Source organism: Nanorana parkeri, unplaced genomic scaffold (genome assembly GCF_000935625.1).
Source record: "Nanorana parkeri isolate BGI_ZX_2015 unplaced genomic scaffold, ASM93562v1 scaffold857, whole genome shotgun sequence".
Taxonomy (NCBI): domain Eukaryota; kingdom Metazoa; phylum Chordata; class Amphibia; order Anura; family Dicroglossidae; genus Nanorana; species Nanorana parkeri.
In genome coordinates, this window is record NW_017307125.1 from 378,886 (window position 1) to 405,313 (window position 26,428).

General features: G+C 39.9%; 3 protein-coding genes across 3 annotated transcripts; all 3 read left to right on the forward strand.

Moving 5' to 3' along the window:
* Positions 1–2,586: 2,586 nt before the first annotated feature.
* LOC108794499 (olfactory receptor 8A1-like) lies at positions 2,587–3,531 on the forward strand. Its single transcript, XM_018565545.1, has one exon. It carries the CDS (start codon positions 2,587–2,589, stop codon positions 3,529–3,531), a length of 945 nt encoding a protein of 314 aa, XP_018421047.1.
* A 10,069-nt stretch (positions 3,532–13,600) lies between these two features.
* Positions 13,601–14,545, forward strand: LOC108794500 (olfactory receptor 151-like). Its single transcript, XM_018565546.1, has one exon. It carries the CDS (start codon positions 13,601–13,603, stop codon positions 14,543–14,545), a length of 945 nt encoding a protein of 314 aa, XP_018421048.1.
* Positions 14,546–23,633: 9,088 nt separating this feature from the next.
* On the forward strand, positions 23,634–24,572 carry LOC108794501 (olfactory receptor 1009-like). Its single transcript, XM_018565547.1, has one exon. It carries the CDS (start codon positions 23,634–23,636, stop codon positions 24,570–24,572), a length of 939 nt encoding a protein of 312 aa, XP_018421049.1.
* Positions 24,573–26,428: the final 1,856 nt, after the last annotated feature.

The following is a 26,428-nucleotide window of genomic DNA, read 5'->3' on the forward strand; positions in this document are numbered from 1 at the left end:
AATCATAGTGACCCAGGTGGCTTGAGAAAAAAATCCTGCTGCCTGCTGGACCCGACTGCTCCCGACCGCTCCCGAAGGACTAACAACACTAAATGAGCGACTTGACAGTTACCGGTAAAATGGAAACAGATGGGCTGGCTCATATCTGTTGATATTCAGCTGACATCTGTGAAATCACTCTTGAAAGGTCCCGTCCGAAAAAAAACGCATGGACGGAGCCAGCCATGATGGAACAGCAGGCTCCGCCCATTTTTTTCATGCCATGACAGCCCACTGTTTACAAGTCATTTGAGGACAGTGGGCTGTCATGGCATGAAAACAAATGGGCGTGGCCAGCCGTGACGAGGGCATGTGACCTGGTATGGTATTTTTTTCTCCATTTTTGGTGATGGGGTTCCACCTTAAAATTCCTACCAGACCTAAAGGACCTGGTATGGCTTTTGAGGGGAACCTCACACGTTTTTTGAAATTATTTTTAACGTGAGAGTCCCTCCTAACATTCCTACCAAGCCTAAAGGGTCTGGCATGGTTTGGGAGGGGGGCCCCACTCTGTTTTTCTTTTTTTTCTTATATTTACATTTTGCAGGAAGAACCTTTCTCCCCACTTCAGCTGTGTCTTCGGCTCAGCCAAGCCAAAGTATATGTGTTCGGCTCAGCTGAGTGCTTTGGCTGCTGTATGGGCTAGTGTGAGTATCGTAAATAGCCCATACAGCAGCCCCTCGGTCCGGCTGAACTGAGGGCTTCCCGCATCTCTAACAAGCCAAAGCATTAGCCAAAGGTTCAGCTTAATTCTTCAGCTCCTAACTGAATAACATCCTTAGCTGCAGATAATATTTTAGCTTGTCTGCACACCCAACATTTGAGGGAAGGAAACATATAAAATCAGTTGATTACTCATGCCTTCTGTCTACATGTCAAATGATCCAAATTCCTTCCTCAAGTAATGCTCGGCCTTGCATAGTCCTGCATTTGCTAGTGCCACTTCTAGTGCCCCATGAGTCTGATAAACCCACCCCTGAAACACAGAAAAAAGTAAACATTTAAATAAAGATAAGGAGCAGGTGGGTAACCAAGTCTTACATTTGTTTAGCCTGTTCCAAGCTGCAGTTTTCTAACCTAAAGAATACTTAATACCTTTCACATTCCAGACACAGTGAGGCATAAAAAATTGGGTTAGACTGTGCCAGAGAGTACAGTGCAGTGAGTGGTTCTCTTTAAGAGTTGTTGTTATACAGGCTTTCAAGTTCCACAGGTAACAAAAATGTTACAATAAACACTTATTTGCTGCATACCATTGTTTTTTATTATCATAGTTTGTTAAAGAAAAATACTATGATCCTCTCGAAGAGGTTTAACATTTTAGCTTTAAGCCCTTCCCACCTGCAATATCTAGATACACATAATTATCGTCCTCCTTTTGACAGCTACCAGCTCACACTTTTCATGGCTGCTAGCTGTCAAACCTGGTTGTTGCTGACAGTTCTCACTAACAATCACAACCAACCAGGGTAGTTCCCAATCACTGTCAGCTATGACAGTGATTGACATGCAAGCTGAACGCTTCATTCAGAAAAAAATATTTCAGCTTCAATGCCACTGTAGACTGTAGACATCAGTTTTCCTCTGTTTAATACTGTGATTGTTTGTTACACTTGTGGTATAAAGTAAAATTAATTAAAAATTTTAGAAAAGTATACATTTGTTTCACTTTTCACTCTATAATAAAAAAGCAGAGTTTAATTAAAGTAGTGTGACAAAAAAAGCCTTTTATGTCTTTAAAATGTTTAAATATTTTGGGTGGCAAATTATAGTGTTATAGTAAACTGACATTAACTGACCTAGGCATATAGGCTTTTATGACCTCTGGGCATGAAAGGGTTCAATTTAAGGTATACTGTTTCAAAGCATTATGTATTTAAATTGGAAATGTTAATAATGAGTGCATTATTTTTACCCCAGCTGTCCCTCTTAGGAGTCAGGGGACCTAATTATCATTATTGCCATACAGATATTTGTATTTATACCCCCACTCTTAAATACAGAGTAACTGAATGCAGACAACACTGCAATTATAACCTTCATCCGGCTGAGCTGGGACCTCTGCTTCTTGGATGGTGCAGTAGGGCTAAAGTTTGAAAAAATAAAGACATTCAGAAGAAGTAAGTAAAAAAAATAACAATTTATTAATAAAATAATGTTATCTCCCTGGTAGAATAATACTGGTTCCATACAGCCCAATTTTTAATTATGCAACTAACAGGGTTATTCACAAAAGGGTGAAGAGTTTGAAGACAGGGAACAATCTAGGACAACATCACTGATTTGGATTCACCAACTCAGCTCACTTTCCAGTTCAGCTATGTTGTCCTAGATTGTTCACTTCTCCTGCCTTCTCCAAACTCTTCACCTTTTTGTGAATAACCCTGTAAATATTTTATAACTTCCTGGAGTTCAGGTTTTTTTTTCTAACACTTGTAATTTTATTATTATTATTTAAACAAAATATAATATCATGTATATCAATATAATATCTAAAGCAAGTAAGATGTTTATGATTTCTCCCTTTTCAGATCCTAGAACTCGGGTATGCAGATGTGTTTAAATAAAACCTTTACTGACTATTTTATCATTAAAGGAATTTCTGATGTTCTAGAAATACAAATTACAATCTTCATTTTAGTTTTGTTGGTTTATCTCATCACTCTTGGTGGTAACATGACTATCCTTCTGCTGATCTGCTTGGACTCTCATCTCCACACACCCATGTACTTCTTTTTAGCTAACTTGTCCATTGTAGATATGTCTTGCATTGCCACAGCATTACATAAGATCCCGACAAGCTTTGTTACTGGGGATAAAACTATTTCGTTTCTTGGTTGTATGGCGCAGACTTTCATGGCTGGATCTTTATCAGTACATGAACTATTTATACTGACAGCAATGAGTTATGATCGTTATGTAGCCGTCTGTAACCCTTTAAATTACCATTTGATTATGAACCATAGGAATTGTGCTCTCTTGGCTTCTCTCTGTTGGGCATTGGGTTTCCTTCTGGTTTCCCCACTTGCGGGGATATTGTCTAGTTTCTGTTGCTACTCATCAATTGAAATCAATCACTTTCTCTGTGACATTGTCCCTATAATGAAAATAACCTGCAGTGACACCTCAGTGTTGGATATATTGTTTTTCTTTGAAGGTTTATTCCTTTTTATTATTGCCCCATTTCTTCTGACCTTTGTTTCCTATGTCTTTATAATAGCAGCCATACTGAAGATCCGTTCAAACACTGGAAGACGTAAAGCCTTCTACACGTGTTCCTCGCACCTTACAGCGGTTATCCTTCTCTATACGATTCTTGTTAGTCAATACCTGACACCGAGTTCAACAAGTACACTGGATTCAAAAAAACTGTATGCGTTGTTTAATACAGCTGCCATCCCTCTGCTAAACCCACTGATCTATAGCTTAAAAAATAAAGATGTGAAAGCATGTTTAAGGAGAAGGTTGAATTTAGGTGAAGTGATCACTTGATTTTTTTAAATGTTGTATTTATTTTTTAGTACCATTCTATGAACCCCGTATAGGTTGGCATTACACTTCACGTTGAGAATTTGACCTTGATCAAATACAGGGGAAAAAGACAAAGCCATTCCCTCCTCTGAATTTTTGTTGTAATCTAAATTAAAAAGATGTCTCCACTAAATATTGGACTATATGCATGATGTGTTCTTTGTCCACTTGTATCAACTAAGTGCAAAGCAATTCCAAATAACACGTTTACAGGGGGCAGGTACAAGACCACTCACCCTTGTCCAGGGTGACTGGTCTTTTATCTGCCCCCTACTGTAGTTTTCTGCAGGCAGCCTGTATTGGGTGAAGCCTTCTGCCCCCCTCCTATAGCTCTGCTCTACGCACAGGCTATGTACAGTACAGTGATGATAGTCACCACTCCTATTAAATTTAATATCTGGCTTTTCAAAGGCATTTTATGCACTCAAAATGGATTTTATATCTTTGTGGCTGTTGAGAAATATATATTTAAATGGAAGTTTTGGTGGCTGGCTTTAATAAATACATTTCAACCATTTCTTTTAACAATCTTTAGAAATGTTAATTTACAGTATGTTCCGTTATGACAGCTAGGTATGTGCAGGGCTGCTTGCTCCTAGCTTTGAGACTGCATTGACAGATTCAAAAAGTTTACTAATGACAGAGAACCAGTGTGCAAAACACTGAAAGCATTGCACTGTTCCTCCACAGCAGGGGGAAACCAAGTGATCAGCGGCTGGAGCTCGTCCTCACTCCCATATTAACTGCCGTCAAAACAATAAAACATCTGATCACACTCCGTGTCACTTAAAACTTCTGGGCTTCTAAGTACTCTATGAATAAGGCCAGAATTTGGTGAAATGTGTTAAAGGGGCAGACCTGAGGCAGAACTTTGTGTAACTGTATGATCTAATAAAAAGACATTTCCAGCAACACATGGAATGTGTACAGATGTTTTATTGTTTAGACAGCAGAGAACAAGTGTGGTTCCTGATCATGAGTACAGTGTAATAAAAACAAACAATTTAAGTAGTAGTTCATCCTTGTTAACAAATAACATCCATCTACTACATGTACCTATATAACTCTAAGCACCAACTTTGGATTCTAACCATGCTCCCATCATCCTCCAATCAAGCTTACAAAGTGCCTGCTTTCAGACGCATTGGGCAATTCATGGTGCCACTCCCTATCTTGAAATCCACATACTGGGTTTGGCAATGTGTTCAGAGGAAGCATGTTCACTTCATCAGAACAGACCAGAGACTTGTAATGAACAGTTTATTGACTGGTACATGTGCATACCGCTGGATACCCTTTTGGTAGGAACTCAAAGTTACCGTGATAAAAGCTGGCATGGGTGCTCATGGACTTGGCAGTGCATGTCTGTTTTTGTTAGTGGACATTCATTTTAGGAAGAGCCAAGTTTCGGGGAGTTTAATTCTGAATACTGCCAGAGATACATCAATCAATATATTGAATGTCTGGGTATGTTTATTCCATTGCTCTGAATATCTTAATGTTTGTTATTTATTTTGGTAAATGTAGTAGTTTTTTTCAACGTTACGTAACTTGCCAAAGCTGACTGTTTCCTGGGGTTGAATTATATTTTTGCCGTCTTGCTGTTTAAAGAACATGCTTCGGAACATATTCTATGGGACAGGACTTAAGACGTGATTAGAAGTGAAGAAAGTGAAGGCTCACAGGAAGAGGTTTAAAAAAATAAGTAGTTGTCGTGAATGTATAACCTAAAAATTATTGCCTGGTAACTGTGATGTCCCTGTTGACTATTGCTCTCAGGGTGTAACTTAATGTGTAAGAATTCAGACAGCAGTGGTGGCATTGCATTTGACCTCCAGTATGAGTGAAGGACCTCATGGAATCACCACTGCATCCTCCACTCAGAACTAACATCCAATGCAATGCACCAACAGTATGCCCTCAGTCTTGCAGGTTGAATGATACTGTGCATCCCTCTGATGGCAGAGAATAGATGTAAAGAGGAGGTATCTATTGCAACCCAAGCTGTTTTTTTTCTCCTTTTATACTGTAAGCTGTTGAAAAACTAAAAAAAATAACCCAGAATTGGACTTTTATGACAAGATGTGTTCCTGGTACAATGTCATGTCTTCAGCTGTATATTTTCTAAGTTGTGTGTCTTTGTACTTTGCCAACATATATCTGTGGAGAACCATCACAAGTTAAAAAATACATATTAGCCACATACACACAATACACATACTAATATACACACTTCTCTTGAAAAGAAAGCAAAACAAATGCTAATGCTAGCCATTGACAGTTTCTCTCATAGAAGTACGACGAGCAGGAAGATTTGGTTTATGTAATAATCTGATATTGTCAATCTGTGTCAATCACCGACATTTTAGCAATCACATTGTATAACAATTGAGTTAAGAGTTAATGAAAACTAACAGGGTGTAGAGTTTGGAGAAGGCAAGAGAAGTGAACAATCTAGGACAACATAGCTGATTTGGAAACATTCTCCAAATCAGCTCACTTTCCAGTTCAGCTATGTTGTCCTAGAGTGAGCTGATTTGGAGAATGTTTCCAAATCAGCTATGTTGTCCTAGATTGTTCCCTTCTCCTGCCTTCTCCAAACTCTTCACCCTTTAGTGAATAACCCTGTAAGTTAATAGGACTAAAACTGTGATGAAAATACATTGCAATTTTCATTGACGAATGGGAGGGACCATTTGCATTTACAGTGCGTATTTGGAGTTTCGGTTCCCTCTGAGCTCCTCCAGATCTCCAGTCCCCTGACTCTTCTGGCAGCTGGACTGGCTGAGACGCAGGCTCCACTTGTCTCCCTGCTGCCTGGATCAATGCCCTGCAAACAACAGAGAATACTCCTCCATTGGTTACTAAAGACGTTTTATATCACAACAGCTAAATTTGTGTCTGTATTGCATGTTCAAACCTTAATATCATTAATAGTCACAAAAGACTAAGAATAAAACTAAATTGAAATTTGCCATCAGAATTAACACTGTAATATACAGCAGTGTCTTCCTAAAGTCAAAAACAGCTAAATTTTCTCTCGTCAGCTCATAGGTGGAACAAGAGAAAATCAATAGATTTCCCCCATCCACAGTGTGAATGGAAGAATCTTCATTCACACTGTGGATGGAGGAAACTATAGCACCCTCAGCTAGACATGCAATTTTTGCCCCTGGATTGAATTTTGCCCTATCAGCAGAAAATTTGAGCTGTGTATGGCTAGCTCAACCATGATTCGCTCCTTGGACATTCACAGCACCATCCCCCATGATCCAGTGGTCCTTCCAGAGCTGACACATCAGAGTAAGAAATGTTGTCTCTTAGTTTATGACTGTATTTAACAAGAGCATTAAAGGAGAACTATGGGGTTAAGGCCTTTCCCCATAGTTCTCCTTAGGGTAATGGGAGGACACAAACTAGCATCCTCCCGTCACCCTAAGCTCAGTATACCGTGAGCTACAGCTCACGGTATACTGAGACGCCGCAGTATACCGCAAGCAGCTGCTCGCGGTATACTAAGGCGCCGCAGCTGAAGCGGATCCCGACAATTATGTCTAAATCCGCCCAGCTGCGTGAGTGACAGCTGGCTCAGCCTATCTAGAGGCAGAGCCAGCTGTACCCGCCCCCTCCCCCGTCCATTCTGCCAGTCAGCGCAGGCGGATCGGAGCGGGAGAGGGGAATCCAGCCCCTCCCCCTGTCACGGCAGAGAGCCGTGACAGGATCGAGAGGTGAGCGAATGCCGGTATGTGTTTGCTCACCTCCCGATCTACTAAGCCGACCTGTGACAGTCTCATTGTCACAGGTCGGCTAGAACTATGAGGTGAGTGAAAAGCACTCACCTCATAGTTCTCCTTTAATGTAATTAATTTCAAGTAATAGTTTAATGCAATATGAGAATGCTGTGTTTTGCTTTCCTTCTGTGGGTTGCAATTATAAACCGTGTGTAGAATGACTGGCAGGTGCTGTTTCACCACATTGCCCAGGTTGCCTTACAAGGACTGCGGCAAAAGTGTGCAGTGTAAAGAGGCATAGGTTCTATTTAACCAACCCCAATTTTAACCATTCGTACTGCTGGCCATGCCCACCACTTGTTCCTTTCCCCATAGCAATGCCCCTGGACTTGCTGCCCAACGATGTTGTCCCACTGCAATGTTGCACCCAGCAACAATGTGTGCCCCCCCCCCACGGGCTACTTCCACCATAAATGACAGATACCTGGCTGGCTGCAGTATGTCAGCACACTGACCGGCAATTCTGGGTGACAATATTGACCAAATATAGAGAAATCATATTTTGTCAATGACGTCACTCAGTATTCCTGGCCGGATGGTTCATAAATACCTGCCAGCTTGGGATCTGGGATTTAACCATGGTTGTGCTACCACTGCTTAATGACAAATCCCCTGTTCCGGCTGTTTGTAAACCAAATGTCACTTTTAAAGGACTACATCGTACTGCTTCCTAACTTGATTTACCACTTGAAGGCATCCCCAAAGGATGTTATTTGAAGGATTTGTGTATTTTAATGTTGTCCTTAAAGCTGCATTAAAAGACCCTCTACACTCTAAACAATAGTTTAAAAAATTGCATTGGTTCCCATAGCAAAGCCCAGTTACCTAACCTCCTATTGAATAGACATGTGCACAGCAAAATTTGCTTCCTGCCGAAACAAATTAAAACAAAAAACATTTCCATTTGTTTCATCAAAGAAAATAAATGTTTCTGCTGTTTCAGATTCGGAGGCAACAAGCCTCCGAAACCGCAGACTGAATATGCAGAATGAGCGTCGGCCATGTCGGCCGCCGGCGCATTCTGTGCTTGCACACTGCCATCTTTGAGTGTATCTTGGTATACACCAGGATGGCAGCGCCCATATGTTTGGGTCCTGCCATCTTGTTGTATACCAAGATATACCAATATGCCCACTGCATGTTCTGCAAACGAATTTATGTATGCCCGAATATAGTTTTAGTATATTCGGGCATATAATACATTTGTTATTTTGGATTCGGACGAACCACCGAATCAACTGAATTTTGTTGATTTAAAGGTTCGTCCGAATCCAAATGCACATGTTTATTATTGAACAACAAAAGGCCAGAAAAAAATAACACGATTTGGCTCTTATGGGCTTCAATGGGCTTTGGTATTACGTCCAGATTTTTGTCCAAACGTTCTTCACTCATGCCTACTAAACCTAAAAAAGTTTTACAAAACATGTAATCTTTGTTTTGTAAACTATTTCAAGACCTGGGCACCTGAAGGGAACTGAAGGCCAGACTCCTCCCCACCGACTATGGACCTTGGCCTAGAAAGGGGTTCTGGGTTTGGGAGATGGGTAAAAGGGGACCATTGGGACTACTTCTTCCCCCTGGTACGGGGTGCCACATTTCCCCAATTACTAGAGCCTCTGTGGACTATGGAGCTTGTTGTAGGAGGCCATCTTAGGAGCCAGTATCCATGTTTCACAAACCCTGTCACTCATTTCTGACCTGACTGTGGCAATATGGAATGCAGCAGCACACAAGGGGTTAAGGCTGGACCGGGACACCTATTTGCATCATGAAGGTCTATTTGTCCATTTGTGTGAAAAATTATGGGATTAACATAACTCTGACGCTAGGCGTATCAGAGTAAATTAACATAATTCAGATACTAATGATACAGTTAATTTAATTATACCTGTTATTGTTTGTGTTTATTCTCACCCCAGCCTGTGTACATAGTTTGGCTATTCAAACCATCAAGGCTTAAAGGGCAGAAGATTGATATCGGCTCCGGACATCCAGGCATTGTGGAGGGATGTTTGCTTTTATTGTTTAATGTTTTGGTTGTATTATTTCTTTACCAATCCAGAACTGTATAAATGTTGTGCTGGGTCTCAATAAAGCTAGTTCTTCTCTACCCAGTCTCAACTGGTTCCCTGTCTGGTGTGCTCTGATATCATGATGATGTCATGGGGCGGGGATGTAAACTTTTTCCACACTCACTGAGGGGTATACAGTATATGTGGTATGGTATGTCTTACTCACTTGTCACATCTCTGCCCTGATGAAGGGACCCTGCGTGGTCCCGGAACGTTGGGTTATGTGATACAGTATGTGTGACGTCCAAATAAATTGACTTTTTTGAATTTCATTTACAGAGTGCTGGTGATTTCTATTGTTCATCCGTGATTGTCACTGCAAGCACCACTATTTTCACTTGGACCGGAAGCGCTGTAATGTAAGGATCGCGGCTCGTCTATTGCGTTCCACAGGGGAACGTAGCCGCTTATCGTAAGTCTGATTCAAGCCGATGCGTTCCACACTGGAACGCATTGGCCCGATGATGTCATAGGCTCCTCCTATATCTTCTGGCTTAAGATGCCGGCTCACTGTCAGCTCAGCATTCCACTAATGTGGGGAGTGAGTGCCTGCTGACTCCTCTGGCCAAGGAACCTCCTGTCTACCCTGACTACAAGACTTGAAAGAGAGAGAGAGTGGGAACATCCCTGTCTACTGACACAGCCTCCGGTCTCATCCCTGTCTGCTGACACAGCCTCCAGTCTGCCTGTTCATCCATTCTCCTATGGTGGAAGTTCCTTAAACAAAACCGCAAGTACCCGAATAATCTAAATGCTACTGCTTGCATATCCTGCTGTTGTTGCTACCTGCAAACATATATGAACTGTGCCATCTGCTAGTATCTTTATTCATCCAAATACTACTGAGTGCATACCTTACTGTTGTTGTTACCTGCAAGCATATCTGAACTGTGCCAGTTACTAGTACTTCATTCATCGAAATACACTGATAGCATACCCAGCTGTTGCTGCAAGACCGCTTGTATAAGTGACCTGTGCTATCGCACAAATCCCTATTCATTCTTACAAAAATACCACCACCTGTATGAATTAATACACAGTGGTTAAGCTACTAAGTTGTTTCTTTGCAGTATATGATGGTCGGACTCCTAACTCTCCATATCTAAGATTGAGAGTGATGCCAGGAATCCAACACTGACTACCGTACCTCTATACCTAAAATCTCTTCCTCCACAATTCTACTAAGTTCCGCAGCTGAGATTCAACCCCGGCTGGCCCGGACATTACATGTAAGGAGTGCAGGGGGACGTACTGTTTTCTGGTTCCTGGACAGAACTGCATAACTAGACATCACGTTGCAGGCAGACGGCTGGGTGTATAGGCTATAACAACTACTTTTGATCCCTAATGGAAGACTTTGGATTGGATTGTAGCGAGAGGAAGCTGTGACCTTAGTGGATATACCCAGCCAGGGTACCAAGATCCATTACACTACTAATTCCATTAGCCCCATTTGATAAAGAGATAGGCAGATATGTTCAAGTTACAGCCCGGGTGGCAACCATGGCTTCTTCTATAGCTACAGTTGAGGAGTGAGCATAGCTACCCCACAACAGGAAGTGTGTTATTCACAGAATTACCAGGTAAAAATAAAGAAAAAAAGCACAAAAATGTAATGCAGCCACCACATCTAAGAACTGGTAATCTGCAATATATTACATTTCTGTTTTTGGCTTTAGATATTTTTTAAGGAACAGCCGTTTGTTTTAGAAACCTTCCCTTTATGTTTTTCATTGGTACCAGAGTTCTTTATTTATTTTTTGCTACGTATGTGGTTATCAGGTATACTGACAATGGCTAAAGTTTATCATTTTAACTTGCATTAATTGTCTCTATATTCACACTTCAGCTCATTATTTTAGTGCATGTGACACCTGGGACCAAGTAATGATCATTAACTGATAGGAGCAGTACATTAACCCCGTCTGTCACTCTCAATCGCCAGGGGACTTAATTATAATGAATATCCAAAATACCCAGTATATATACCCCTTGCTGTTAATTGATATACAATGGCTGAATACAGAAAACACTGCGGTTATAACAGTCATATGGCTATATGGAGTCCTTTTGAAAACTAAGACCATAGGCTGAGAGGAAGAAATTATTCTGCTTAGAGAGGTAAGTGGAAATATACACCATTGGTGTCACAAAATTGTTTCAGCTTCCTGGTAGAAAGATACTAATGCAATACACAGGCCAATTTTTTTATTTATTGACTAAATCATTTAATCAAAATTAATCAAATAAGAAATTAATTGTTAGCCGTCGTACAATTTCAGTTGGGCAACATAAGGGCTGGGTATGATTTCGACTTTCTCAATAAAGGATATCTAAAGCCAAAATAATATAAAATATATTGCAGCTTACCAGTACTTAAATGTGACACCTGCATTGGTTTTCTTTGTCTGACTTGTTACTATTGCGTATCTGGTAGAGAAACGAGTAGTGAGGAGGCCTCCTTTGCAACTCTTGTCCCGCACCCCTGAGAGAGGTGACAGGGAGTGAGAGGACAGAGAGCAGAACCGGTGCCTGTGGGTGCAGGGCACAGCGCCTGGGTGAGTATGAAGCTGGTCTCCGAGGAAGCAGGTGTAGATGCAGCTGGGAAGACCACCAGGAACTGGAGCAGGACGAGGTCAGGGAGGCCAGGGTCAATACTGATCGGGCAGCAAAGTACAAGAAGGCAGGCAGAAAAGATCCGGGTCAGGCAACAGAATACTGGAACAGGCAGAGGCACAGGAACACACACACAGGAGCTAAAAGACCATCCAGCAATGATCCATAGGACTGGCAAGATAAAATTGGGCCATCAATTCAGAGAAGCTGCATCACTTCCTGCGTGCCACGTTAGCACGTTTCCTCACGCACATACGTTGAGCACACATGCGCAATAGCGCCTGTTTCCCGCTAATGCGGAAGACAGGCGTACGCGTATGCACAGAAGCATCCGCACTGTCAGGTATAGTCTTACATTTACCTTCATTTTCACCTGGTAATCCTGCAAATAACACACTTTCTGTCTCTGAGTGGCTATGCTCACTCCTACACTATATCGATGGATAGAGCCATGGTTGTCACCCATGCAGGAATTCAACCATGTTTGCCTTTGTTCATCTCCATTAAAACATTTGTGATCCAGTCAGAATTCTAAATATCTCAAACAATATTATCAGCTTTCAGGATCCTTTTCCTTAATGGAGATGGGGGAGGTTTAAAGTGACATTAAACTTAGGAGTTACTTTTAAAAAATGCATTCAAGTACCCTCTTAACAAAAATGTCTCTTATTTGTGTATCACTGAGCTATAAATCTACAAATCATCTCTGAATTGGTGCTGGCACTGTCCTTCCTTCTGGAGGGGGGCTACTTTTGTTCCCCATGGTCCCTATGTGTGTTGTAAAGTAGACATCGCTCCAAGCTCGCTCCTGTGATAGACTACAATCTCATGTTTAGTTTACTAATTTGTATTGAGATTGTAGTCCATCGCGGGACTGAGCTTGGAGCGGTGACTACATTACAACACACACAGGGTTATAATAGTCCCAAACTATTTGTCAGCATCTGAAGAATGTTTATTGGCGGGAATATTTCTGAATAGAGGTGGAGTTATAAGTAACGTTTTTTGAACAGTGTTTAACTTTTTTTATGTTAGTTTAACTTAACTTGAAGTAACATTTATATAAACAAAATATTTAAATGTGCATAAATATGAACAATAAAATAATACAATTTTATGATGTGTCATTTTATTTATTTATGTATTAATATATTATTTTGCTTCAATTTATAGCATTTTTTTGCTGGATCTCATTTCTATAACCCCACAATTATAAAGAGAAGTGCATGGACTGTATGTTGGATGGGTGTCTGTGGATATGGACATCAGGAAGTCTGCATGTCTAGTATAGTACTATGACCGTGACAAACATAATGAAATAATAATGTTACTTCCTCCTCCTGGGTCTTTTTTCAGCTCAGCAAGTGTGCATTTATTCTTGTGCCAGAAATATGGCACTTTGTTTACCATTGATGCCATATAACAGTTAGCATACAAGCAGGAGTTTGACAGATGTGCTGATTACATCCGCAAAATAAAATATGGTGTTAAGTAAATAAGTAGAGCAAACAGATTTCTGATTCTTCTCATTTCAGATCCTAGAGGGCTATGCAGATGTATGTGAATCACACTGTCGTAAACTATTTTATCATTAAAGGAATTTCTGATGTTCCCGAAATACAAATTACAATTTTCATCTTAGTTTTTTTTGTTTATCTCATCACTGTTGGCGGTAACATGACCATTCTTCTACTGATCTGCATGGACTCTCATCTCCACACCCCCATGTACTTCTTTTTAGCTAACTTGTCCATTGTAGACATGTCTTGCACTACTGCCACGTTAAATAGGATCCTTACAAGCTTTGTTTCTGGGGATAAAACAATTTCCTTTTATGGCTGCATGGCACAGACTTTTATGGCTGGATCTTTAACAGTACATGAACTATTCATACTGACTGTAATGAGTTATGATCGCTACATAGCCATCTGTAACCCTTTAAGTTACCATTTGCTTATGAACCATAGGAATTGTGCTCTTTTGGCCTCTCTCTGTTGGGCGTTGGGTTTCCTTCTGGTTGCGCCTCTTGTTGGGCTATTGTCCAGTTTTTCTTGCTACTCATCAGTTGAAATCAATCACTTCTTGTGTGACATTGTTCCCTTGATGAAAATTACATGTAGCAACACTTCCCTTTTGGACATAATATTCTTCATAGAAGGCTTATTCCTTTTTACTATTATCCCATTTCTTCTGACCTTCACCCCTTATATCTTTATAATAGCAGCCATACTGAAGATCCGTTCAAACACTGGAAGACGTAAAGCCTTCTACACGTGTTCCTCGCACCTTACAGCGGTAATCCTTCTATATACGATTCTTGTTTGTCAATACCTGACACCAAGTACAACAAGCACCCTGGATTCAAAGAAACGGTATGCACTGTTTAATACAGCTGCCATCCCTCTGCTAAACCCGTTGATCTATAGTTTAAAAAATAAAGATGTGAAAGCAGCTTTAGGACGACAGTTGAAGAGAAGGAAAATATTCACCTAAATGTTTCCCATTTTTTTCCCCATATCTTCTGCTGTTATCAAGCATAGTAACATGGCTCTCTTTTGGATAAAATAATCATCATTTTTTTTTTATGTTACTCTTACTCTGGATTTCTTGTCATTAAAAAGATATTTGGCTCAAAGCCTGAAAACTGTGCAATAATAGCAAGAACTATTCCAAGCATGTCATAACTTAACTTAACTTAATTCCCATAACAGACTATCAAATTTAAAAAAAAGCAATTTGCCCAGGCCCACCAAGAGAGGAGACCACGAGACTTACATGAAATGTTTCTTGGACAAGAAGGATGTAAAGGAGCTTACATCTTATTCTGTGGTTCTCAAGGACAGGGATTCTTAACTTGCAATAATGTACAATGCATGTAATGTGTGTTTTTATGAAATACTCTATTTATATATATATATATATATAGGGTAGTTTTCCTAATGAGACTCTGCCCCTAGTTAATTCATCTCTAAGCACATTTCTAATCATATTCTCTGTCCTTTAACCTTGCATTACTTATCTAAGTTCCCTTAAAAGGCCTCCCTTCTACTAAAAGCCTTCTGCCTCCCTTCTACTAAAAACCCTTCTGCCTCCCTTCTACTAAAAACCCTTCTGCACCGCCATCTTTGATGCAACAGCAGCAGACCCAGCAGTGTAGGCAGTGTTTTTCTTCTGACATGGCAGTATTTGGAATGCAATGTTTGAATTTTGAACTGAATCTTACAATGTACGTTGTGGTATACCCTGAAAATTACTTATATAAAGGTGGCAAATAATACAGAATATATGCTTTAAGGTGAAGGGAATATGCATACATACGTGTATAAAGGAGTACAAAAGATGCTCTTACTGTTTACAGTCTGAAAAAAAAGACTTGCAAAGCTGAAATGAACCTACTATGAAGAGCACTGAAGCGAAGAACTGTTTAAGCAACCCTATGGGCTCCCCTGGACCACCCATACTGCTTTATAATAATTGTCTATTGAATATGTGCCCAGTAATATTAGATACAGTATGTCCCAGTTCCTGTCCTCCATTGTCACCCTATCTTATGAACTGCTATTGGAGACTGTAAACAACCATGGTGATGCTCAGTGTGCAGGCATCATCTGCGGCTATCTCCATTAGCAAGCTGGTCCTGAGCAATGACATGCAGCCATTGCTTTAGTGTATGTAGACAGGACATGACTAAGGCTGCAAAAGACCAGCTACAATGACATTCAAATAAAAAATTATGAAAGGATAAAAAAAAAGTACATGGCAATTGTTTGGTTTGTAATACACAGTACTCCAGAAAATGATGTCATTACAGGGTAGCATAATTGAAATGGACAGATTGCAGAGGAAGCCTGGGAATTGTGAGCAGAGAAGCGTCAAACACAAAATCCTAATACAGGTCTTTAGTAAAGCTGGCCATACACCTATAGATTATCTGCAGATTTTTGATGGTCAGATGTAAAAAGTGCAACAGATTCCTCCATCTACGCTAAACTGTGTGGATGGAGGAATCTCCCACTTTGTCAAGCTTCAGTATCTTGCTAGTCGGCCCCGCTGGCTCTCAAAATACCCGAACAATGCCTGCATCCAGATTGTTCAGGTATTTTGAGAGCTAGTGGTGCTCAGCATGCATGTATGTAAGGTTTACATGCGTATAGGACAAAAGTGCGTTCCCTAATAGTTGCTAGCACAATAAGTAGCTGGAACCACCTGCATCCTAACAACAGAGGAAGCTATGTGGCTCAAGCTGTTTGCATCCTAGCTACAAAGAAAGCTAGCTGGAACAAGCCGTCTGCATCATAGCAACAAAAGATGCTAGGATGTTCCAGTCAGCCAGCATCTTTGTTCATGGGACGCAGGCAGCTCCAATAACATAAATTTGCGCTTTATACATGTAAATGTTAACACAAACATTTACATACGTACAGCATAAAATATGGTACATACCCAGGATTTTTGTATTTTTACCTTGGGGAGCGATGGAAATGTACCTCTACTATTGATTATCATTGCTGTTGACGGTTGTGTTTTTGTTAAACTTTGTTTGTGTTTTTCTACCCCTTTTTTTTTTTCTTTCTTTTCTTTATGTTTTGAAATGAAGCACTTGACAAATATTTCTAACTATTTTTGCAGAAGAATGCATGAAGGTATTCAGTGGCTTACATCTGTTTCCTGCAGGAATGGGTGGTGATTTATGACATCATTGCAAATAAAGCGGACCTTTACCCATATCTTTAAAATAACAACAAAGACACCTTTAGAAATGATTAGTAATGAGACTCTACACACACATACTTCTAGATAATTGCCGGCTTTGCATTCTTTGTATACCTTATTTTTCTTTTTTTCCCCAGTCTTGTGACAGTGGCCATGTTTACTAAGGGCAGATTACTAGATCTCATATTACTATCTGGATTTCTAGCACATGTGACTAGACATGTCAGGGGAGGAAAATGCCTTTTCTTGAGATTTCGTGAAATTACAGATGAGATTTACCAGCAATGCTCTGCTGATGACAAGGCAATCCCAGCATGCATTGCGTTGGCATACTGAAGTCATTTTGCCTTTTCAAAGCAGGAAGTGAATGCTCTGCGTAAGTAAGTACTTCAAAATCACAGCATTTTACACCTGACATGTCTATCTTATTATTAATCATCATACATAGAGGGATGCATTGTTAGAATTCGATTATTGAGTGTAAAGGTCCGCTTTAAGGGATTTGGGTTCCATAGGTGGGGCTATTCACCTTTTATTTACATATAGTTCTACATTGGTTGAAATTATCAGTGAGGAATATGACTTGCCGGCACTCCTCTACCAGAAAGTTGTTTATTTACTTTGTTTATAAATATGTTTCCATGCAAATATATGATATGTAGGTTTATATTGAGGATATGTATACAGGTAAACATTTTTTAATATAGGTTTATTAAAGTGAAATGTAAAACTTTTTTTGGGAAGGGAATTTTGAGTTGTTATATTCGTATATTGGGTGCACGTGTATCTTTTTAGGGGCACCATTGTACTCAAGTCTGTTTTAGTCCTGTATTTTTCAGTTGGAGTCCTATATCTGTATAAAACTGTGGACTCCAGACTTAGAGGCTTTGTCGGTAATTAATGAATTTTGGGAAAAAATGTATTTGTTTTTAAAATAAAATGTATTCAAAGTTAACTCCTTATTAACCCCCTAGGTAATAAAAAAAAACATATGAGGAAATAAGGGTTTGTAGAGAGGTATGAAACCAATGCATAGATAAAATGTATCAAAATGTATTTCACATACAAATAAATAAGAGAAAAATGGATCCAGTTGATGCAATACACAGTACCACCCATAAAGTTAGAAAAACATATGCCCAGTGATCACATCTCAGACCAAATACTTCTAGTTAAACAGCCATGATTCCAAATAATTCATGGATGCAATATCCAGATACATATCTGACATGATTCGTCCCGACACGTTTCGCAAATAGCTTCTTCAGGGGACCAACATAGGCTAATGATACACAAGGATTGTCTGGAATAGGACTGATGTTTGGGGACCGAGATGAGAAGGGTGGCTCAGATAAGCCCAACCACCACACCCCATCTGTCGTCACGCCTGGGACCCAAGGGGAGGAGCGCCTCGGACAATGTAGAGGACACAGCCAACCCCTGCTGGGACAAATTCCTATTAGAGGCGTATAGCAGGAGTGACCTTAACCCACTAATAATGTTGTCCTAATTGGTCAGCCTCGACTATGGCCAGAGATTTCGGCTTCTGATACATCCTCAGCTCCCGGCTCCATATAATGCACTCGCCCCTAGTTAATCAAAACTAGCCCTAATTAACTCTTTCCTTCCCTTCTCCCATTGGCTATTATTTTTGTTGTGATTTTGTTATTTCTATATTTTAGCATCAATATTTATTTCTTTTTTTAAATTTTTTGTTTGCTACTTTGTTAAAAAAATTAATGCTTTCGCCTACAGATTACGTAGGCCATAAAAAACTTTTTCTTAAGACAATATTGCTAGAAAAGAAAGCCTATTTGGTGCCAAAAATATGTAATAAAATAATACACAAAATGTATGTATTACTGTGTTATCTTAAGTAACGACAAAGTTATCACCGAATAAACAGACCCGTAGTGGTCCATACGGGGTATACAGGTACGAGAATTGATCTACCATCTAACAGTAACAAAACGTTTACATGGACACAATACTTATAGGAGAACTATGAGGTGAGTGCTTTTCACTCACCTCATAGTTCTAGCCGACCTGTGACAATGAGACAGGTCGGCTCAGTAGATCGGGAGGTGAGCGATTACATACCGGCGTTCGCTCATCTCTCGATCCTGTCACGGCTCTCTGCCGTGACAGGGGAGGGGCTGGATTCCCCCCTCCCGGCTCCGATCCGCCAGCGCTGACTGGCGGAACGGACGGGGGAGGGGGCGGGTACAGCTGGATCTGCCTTTAGATAGGCAGAGCCAGCTATCACTCACGCAGCTGGGCGGATCCCGGCACAATTGTCTGGATCCGCTTCAGCTGTGGCGTCTCAGTAAAACGCGAGCAGCTGCGCGCGGTATACTGCGGCGTCTCAGTATAACGCAAGCTACAGCTCGCGGTATACTGAGCCTAGGGTGACGGGAGGACGCTAGTTTGTGTCCTCCCGTTACCCTAAGGAGAACTATGGGGAAAAGACTTAATCCCATAGTTTTCCTTTAATAAAGTTTTTCTTATTTACCTTCAGATAGGTCAACTAGGCAACCAGGTCTCTTACCATTCCATTGACATGAACCTCCCTGCTTCTTCATTAAAAGAGAACTATGGGCCAACATTTTCTGCCCATAAATCTCTTTAGAATCACAGGAGGACATATAGTTTGTCCTCCTGTGATCCAAAACTCAGCATATAGAGAGCTATTGCCCACTATATGCTGACAGCGCAGAGCGGCGCTGAAGTCAGAACAGATCACAAAAATTTGAATCCATGTGAATTACATAGTTACATAGTATTTGAGGTTGAATAAAGACATAAGTCCATCAAGTCCAACCTATTGCGTGTATGCAGTTATGAGCAGGTGTGTGTGTGCGTGTGTATGTGTCCATGTGTGATTTTTCTCTTAAAAGTACCTGTACCCTTGTATATTGTGGTCTCCAAGGAACTCGTCAAGGAGTCTCTTGAATGATTCAACACTCTTAGCTGAAATCACTTTCTGTGGCAGCGAGTTCCAGACCTTAACCGCTCTAACTGTGAAGAACCCCTTGCGCCCTGTATGTTGAAATTTTTTTCCACCAATTTTTGGTTGTGCCCTCTGGTCTTTGTTACGGAGCTGACCGTAAACAGTTTGTTACTAAGGTTGCTGTCACCCTTGAATAGTTTATACATGAAAATCATGTCCCCCCTTAATCTCCTAACCTCCAACGAGAACATATTTAATTTTAACAACCTTGTTTCATAGTTCAGATCCTCGAACCCCTTAATGAGTTTGGTTGCCCTCTTCTGGACTTTTTCCAGCTCAAGGACATCCTTTCTGAGTATCGGTGACCAAAACTGAATGAAGACTAAAAAAATCACAAGGCATTCATCTCAAAAACCTTTATTGGCTTCACAAATGATGGCAAGGAGATATGCGCAGCCAACATGCTTCGGGAGTCAGAAATCCCATTACTCATAGCTCAAGCAATAAACAACAGAACACTGATGGACTCTAAATTCATAGCTCCTGCACAGAATTCTATTTCTTAGGCAGGAATGAAAATCCTTGGTAAGGAAAGATAATTTGCTGTTTAAATTCTGAAACGTATTGGTTTTGCATATCTCCTTGTCATCATTTGTGAGGATAATAATGTTTTTTTTAGACTCTTGAGATGATTGCCTGGCACTCTTTTTAGACTTCATTCACACTGATCTCTGGAAAATTACTGTGAATCATTGAAAAAATCATACCTTGTGATCAATTCTCCAATTATTACGCCCAAAGGTGTCTGAACGGGTTAGGAGCACCTCGTAAACTTATAATTGTTTACTGAAAAGACCTAGATGAAGGCTTAAAAAACATAGCACCAGCCTCTAGGACAGAAAGGGAGATAAGGGCTATTCTTAAGGTGCCCATACACTGCACGATTATCGTACGATAATCGTATGCGATCGGTTTTTCGTACGATAATCGAGCAGTGTGAACGGAGACGTGCGACCGTTTCTACTGTACGGTCGCACGTCTTCCGTCGAACCAGCATGTTCGAAAACCAGCCGGGAATCGTACGATTCTCGGCTGGTTAGAACGGTGCTCGGAAGACAAATGCCGAACGGGCCGGTGTGCGCACGCGCACACTGCCCGTTCAGCATTGCGGTCATCGGAAGCCTGCCCCTCAGGGGGGCGGGCTTGCGATGATCGAGAGTGCGATCTGCCTGTCCAAGATAGGCAGATCGTACGTTTTTTTAATCCCTTTACAACCATCGCAAGACTAAAGTCTTGCGATGGTTGTAGAGTGTATGGGCACCTTAAGTTTCACAGTTACACATTAGGTAGCATACGTGCACTTCACATGATAATACATCTCTTAGGCTGCATCTGCTTTAATAAAACAAATCTGTCATTAGCATAATGCAGTCATAGACATGTAATAAACAGCTGAGGCTTAATTGGCAATTAGTTTTTATATCATAGATAGGTAGGTAAAGTATTCCAAGGGGATTCATTATGATAACACGCTGCACTATATATATTTGCATTCACCAGTAATTGGATTTCATATAGAACCTGACAATTATACGTGGTGTCTGATGAGTTTATACATCTATGCATTTTTCTTTGATCTCCAATCTGACCCATTAAATCTTTCTGAAGTGGTAAGTGGTAAATGTTTTCTCCTATTGAATACCAATGTTCTACCTGAATTTTTATTAATATTTCCCATAACTCTGTTTTTAATCATGGTAAATACTTTGTTAATAATTCCTAAATGGATATGCAGTATTTGCGGTAGGAACATCCAGTGCTTGTTTATTAAGGTAAGCAGACATAAGGGATAGGTGAATTTCCCTGGGTTTGATTTGCTGAGGATTCGCTCAATCCTGTTTGAAATTCAGTGAACTTGAACTTATTAGTGAATTCTGTTGAAGTCTGTGGTAGGTAAATCTTGTTAGTAAGTTGTAGACATATTTAAAACAAATAAGCAAACTACTATGTGTGTGTGTGTGTGTGTATATATATATATAAATATACAGTTTATATCAAACAGCAGGGAGATGGGGGTTTTATGCAGCTTTAAGGGCAATACTGAATATACAAGCTTGGGGTCTCAGCAACAGCGAAAATCGGCAGTGCATAAATGGTTGTTGAATAATGTTTTTCCTTTCACAATTAGCTTGCCTTACATACAGCAGCAGAGCTCCAATCTTATTAATGTAGATTTTTTTTAAAGCAGTTTTTGGTCTCTTTAGCAGTGACATATGCTTTTTCAACAAGCAGTAATGGGTCCGTTTTGACCAGCAGATAAGAGGCTGCAGATGACACAACAGTGTAAAACTGGCCAGCAGAAGGACAATTTTAATGAGCAGAGGTAGGCTAAAATTTACTAGAGACAAAGAGCACAGGCTGGGTCTTTTCTATCAGAATGAAGACACTTCAGAGGGTACAGCACAGTGTAAAACTGGCTAGGAAAAATAGGCCTAACTAGTGTATGCCTTACTTGTGTTTTTACTACAAAGATAGGATGGAGGTAGGGCAAATGTAATTGGTATAATTTGAGGTGATTTAGGCTCACAATGGCCTTGCATTTTTATATATATTTTTCAAATGATGCAGCAGATAATCAGCAACAAGTGAATGCTGCTGTTTTAGCACCCCAAACTTTTAAAAAAAGGCTGTATCAACATAACATAAAAATAAGAAAAAAGCAGTTTCATCTAACAAACAGGCTATATTAATATACGCTAAAACAATACACCCCAAAATAATGCCCCATGAAACAAAAGACCACTTTTTTAAAGGGATACCAAAAAAAATCACACATTTAAGACTAAAATAAAGGTCCTATTAACATGCATTGTGTCAGCTTTCCCTATTCTTTCGTTTTAGTAACTTCCAGTACACTGACACAATGGCAGCTCTGTGTCTCCCCTTTTTATAGTGAGGGGGCTGGTTTATCCAAAAACTTTATCCGGCAACTGCACTCATCAGTTTGTAACTAGCTTTTAAAGTAAGGTGCACATGGAAAGGCTTTACACAGTACAAACACAAAAATGTCCCAGCATGTTTACCAGCTAGCCTGCAAAAAAAAGCTTACACTGTATCACAACTTGCGGTAAAAACTGAGGTTTTAGTTGCACAACTTTTTCAAAATATGTGGAAGCCACACTGCCTCGTCAAGGCCCCTCTGTGTAGTGTGGTCCTAACTCTAATCTATGGGGTCTATTCACAAAGCTGCCGAAGGATCTGGCCGTAGCTTCGGCCGATCCTTCGGCTGGCTTCGGCCCCAGGACCCAGTATCCTCACACCAAGTTCAACAGGTGAAGCAAATGGCAACCACACCCATCAATTTATAATGCTTTTAAAGTAAATATATAGCTTTATTATATAGCTTTTAAAGTAAAGTACACATGGAAGGGCTTTTCACATTACAAACACAAGAATTTCCCAGCACACTTACCAACTAGCTTGCAAAAAAAGCTTACACTGTATCACAACGTGTGTTAAAAAAAGAGGATTTAGCTGGACAACTTTTGCAAAATATGTGGAAGCCGCACTGCCTCATCCAAATGCCCCCTTATTGGTATGTCTAATCCTGCTGGCCAAAGTTCAAAAGTCGTGCAGTGTATTATGGTTTTAAACATTTTTCCCCAGCGATAAATGTACATAAATTCACCAGGACCACAAATTTTTAACCCACAGGATGTCCATCGGACCCATGGTGGCAACAAACCCGAACCTCATGCCCAGCAGGCATATAATAGTTCCTGTTTATTCACATAATTTTGTTGCATTATAAAGTAAGCTAGGAGCTGATCTTTTCACTTGTGAAACATTTTGAAATTATATACTGGATTAATAGTCATTAAAATGCATTCCATTACAGGAAATTAGATTTTGGGAAATATGTATTTAAACCAGACTTTAATCAGATATTTCATAATCAAAGGGATTTCAGATGTTCCAGAAATTCAGACCGCTATCTTCTTTCTGGTTCTGCTCATTTATCTCATCACTCTTGCTGGCAACATGACCATTTTTCTGCTTATCTGCCTGGACCACCATCTCCACACTCCGATGTACTACTTTCTGGGCAACTTGTCCATAGTGGACATGTCATGTTCCACCATCACTCTGCACAAGACGCTCACCAGCTTTATTACACATGATAAATCTGTTTCCTACCTTGCGTGCATGATCCAAATGTACATGTTTGGTTCATTAACAGGTCATGGTCTATTGATATTAACAGCCATGAGTTATGATCGCTATGTAGCAATTTGTAATCCTTTACGATATCAAATGGTTATGAATACTAGAACTTGTGTTCTGTTGGCGTCTGCTTGTTGTTTGGTTGGGTTTATACAGGTTATTCCCCCTGTTGGGATTCTGTATACTTTTTCTTGTTATTCAACAACTGAAGTCAATCACTTCTTCTGTGACATTGTTCCCTTAATGAAGATTTCCTGCGACGATACTTCATTTTTAGAAATGTTATTTTTTATAGAAGGTTTGGTCCTCTTGATTTATACTCCATTTGTTCTCACTTTTATCCCTTACATTTTCATTATTGTCACCATCCTGAAGATCCGTTCCCATCACGGCAGACGTAAAGCCTTCTACACGTGTTCATCTCACCTGACAGTTGTCATCTTGCTCTACACAACTCTTGTAAGCCAGTATCTGACACCAAACCTAAGTAGCACTTTGGACTCCAAAAAGCTATTTGCTCTGTTTAACACAGCTGCTGTCCCGGTGCTCAATCCAATAATCTATAGTCTTAAAAATAAGGATGTGAAAGTAGCTCTTCGGCGAAGCTTAGGGAAATTCAGATTGATGGCTTGAAGTCAATTTGCCTTAAATTTATTTGTTTAAAAATATGTTTTCTTTTTAAACCTAATTATGTAACATCAGGCCTCACGTATGCGCACATAGATGGATTAATAAATGGATAAATGTTTTTTTCAATAGTGCAGCATAGTTGCCACTATTTTCAAGGTGTAAGAACTAATATTTGTGATTTCTCTTGGAATTTTTTTCATTGTTTTATTTGTGCTGTACGCTATGATTGAAATATGTCTGCAAGATATATTTAGGGTGTATGTGGATGTATGCCTATGTGTTGAAGGACATTATTTTGGCTGATGTTATTTAACACATTTTAGTGTTATGCTAACTAAGTTTTCCTTCAAGATTACATTCTACATATTAGATATCTCAACGCACATAAATACATATTTATATATATGTATATACTTTTATACCCACATTATGTTCAATTAAATATTTGTTTACACTTATGGACTTTATAATGGAACAGTGAAGTGTCATTTTATGATGTGCATGCAAGTGATAATTGAATATACTGTATGTAAATTTATGTTTCTGTTTTTCTGTTCTTTTTTTCCTTTTTTTTCTTTTCAGATTGAAGGTATACAAATCCACAAACATGAATATTATACCTATTAAAATAGATTGCTTTTTTTTCCCCTTTTTGTTTGCATGATTCCTAATGGGACTTTTATCCATAGAAGATGTAAGTTTCTTCTTCAAGAAACTGATTGGGATATTTCTTTGTTTAACATGCTACTGTGTACCTCTCTCTCAAACCCGTGGCGGTAATACATCCTGACCAGCATGCAGTTTATGTTTAACTGACCTGAATATACAGTACATACACACACTAGATTCTATCACTACAGACACCTCATTCTATAAATGAAGGGGAATGAGGAAAGATCCAGCCTGCACGTGTATCTCTATAGGCCAATACAAATAGTCAGGTGTATGGCAAGTGGTGGCACTGCACACAACTGGATAAAAAGGAGCAAGCACTCCAAAAAGGATTTGAAGATAGTTTTACTTCCTTGCTGTCTTCTCTGAGGCATTTACGTTCAGGTTCATTGTAAAACAAAACTCAATTTTTTAGATTCCCTTCTAATATGCCATGTTAGAAAAAGTTAAGAGAATCACATACCAAGCACATTGAACAACAGTCCATAGTTATTTTTCTATATGGTTTGGCAGTCCCTTTTAAGTGTAAGTGTGACACTAGACTGTAGGTGACCCAGGGCACAAACACTATGTGTGAATAACATTCAGATTATTGCAGAGGCTACATTTTTCTGTAGCTACAGTTGCCAAGGAGTTTTGTTCCTCTTGCTCAAAACTGCAGGAGATAAAACAGGCTCTTCCAGATGGGCATCAGTTTTATTTCAACCTTTGTAACTGTTTATCTGTATTGTGACTTCTTCTCATACTAACCTCAGGATATACAGTTCAGGCCAGGGCCTCAAAATAGTTTAGCATTCAGAATGTTTTGTTGCAATAAGGTGTGGTAAAACACAGAGAATCCCTGCGGGGAGCTGTGGCTGATAGTCACTGCTCTCTGCGGGGAGAAGAGGGGGAACTGAGCAATCATATGTGATCACTCAGTTCTCAATCTATAGAGCCGACTTGTGACAGCTGCAGCTCTAATTATGGGGATGAGTGTATTTCACTCTCCCTATAATTCTCTTTTAAGGTATGCTGTCATTTCATTCAAAATGGATGGGCTGCAATAACACACACCACAAAGATGTGAGGGAGCCCTAGTGTACTGAACAGTATTGCATTTACAACCATTAATGTAACTCATAATATCTATATATGTATAACCACAAAAAATTGTAATGGAAATCATGCACCCACAAATTGGACAC

Coding starts and splice junctions, on each gene's coding strand:
- LOC108794500 (XM_018565546.1), top strand. CDS start 13,601: ATGCAGATGTATGTGAATCACACTGTCGTAAACTATTTTATCATTAAA.
- LOC108794501 (XM_018565547.1), top strand. CDS start 23,634: ATGTATTTAAACCAGACTTTAATCAGATATTTCATAATCAAAGGGATT.
- LOC108794499 (XM_018565545.1), top strand. CDS start 2,587: ATGCAGATGTGTTTAAATAAAACCTTTACTGACTATTTTATCATTAAA.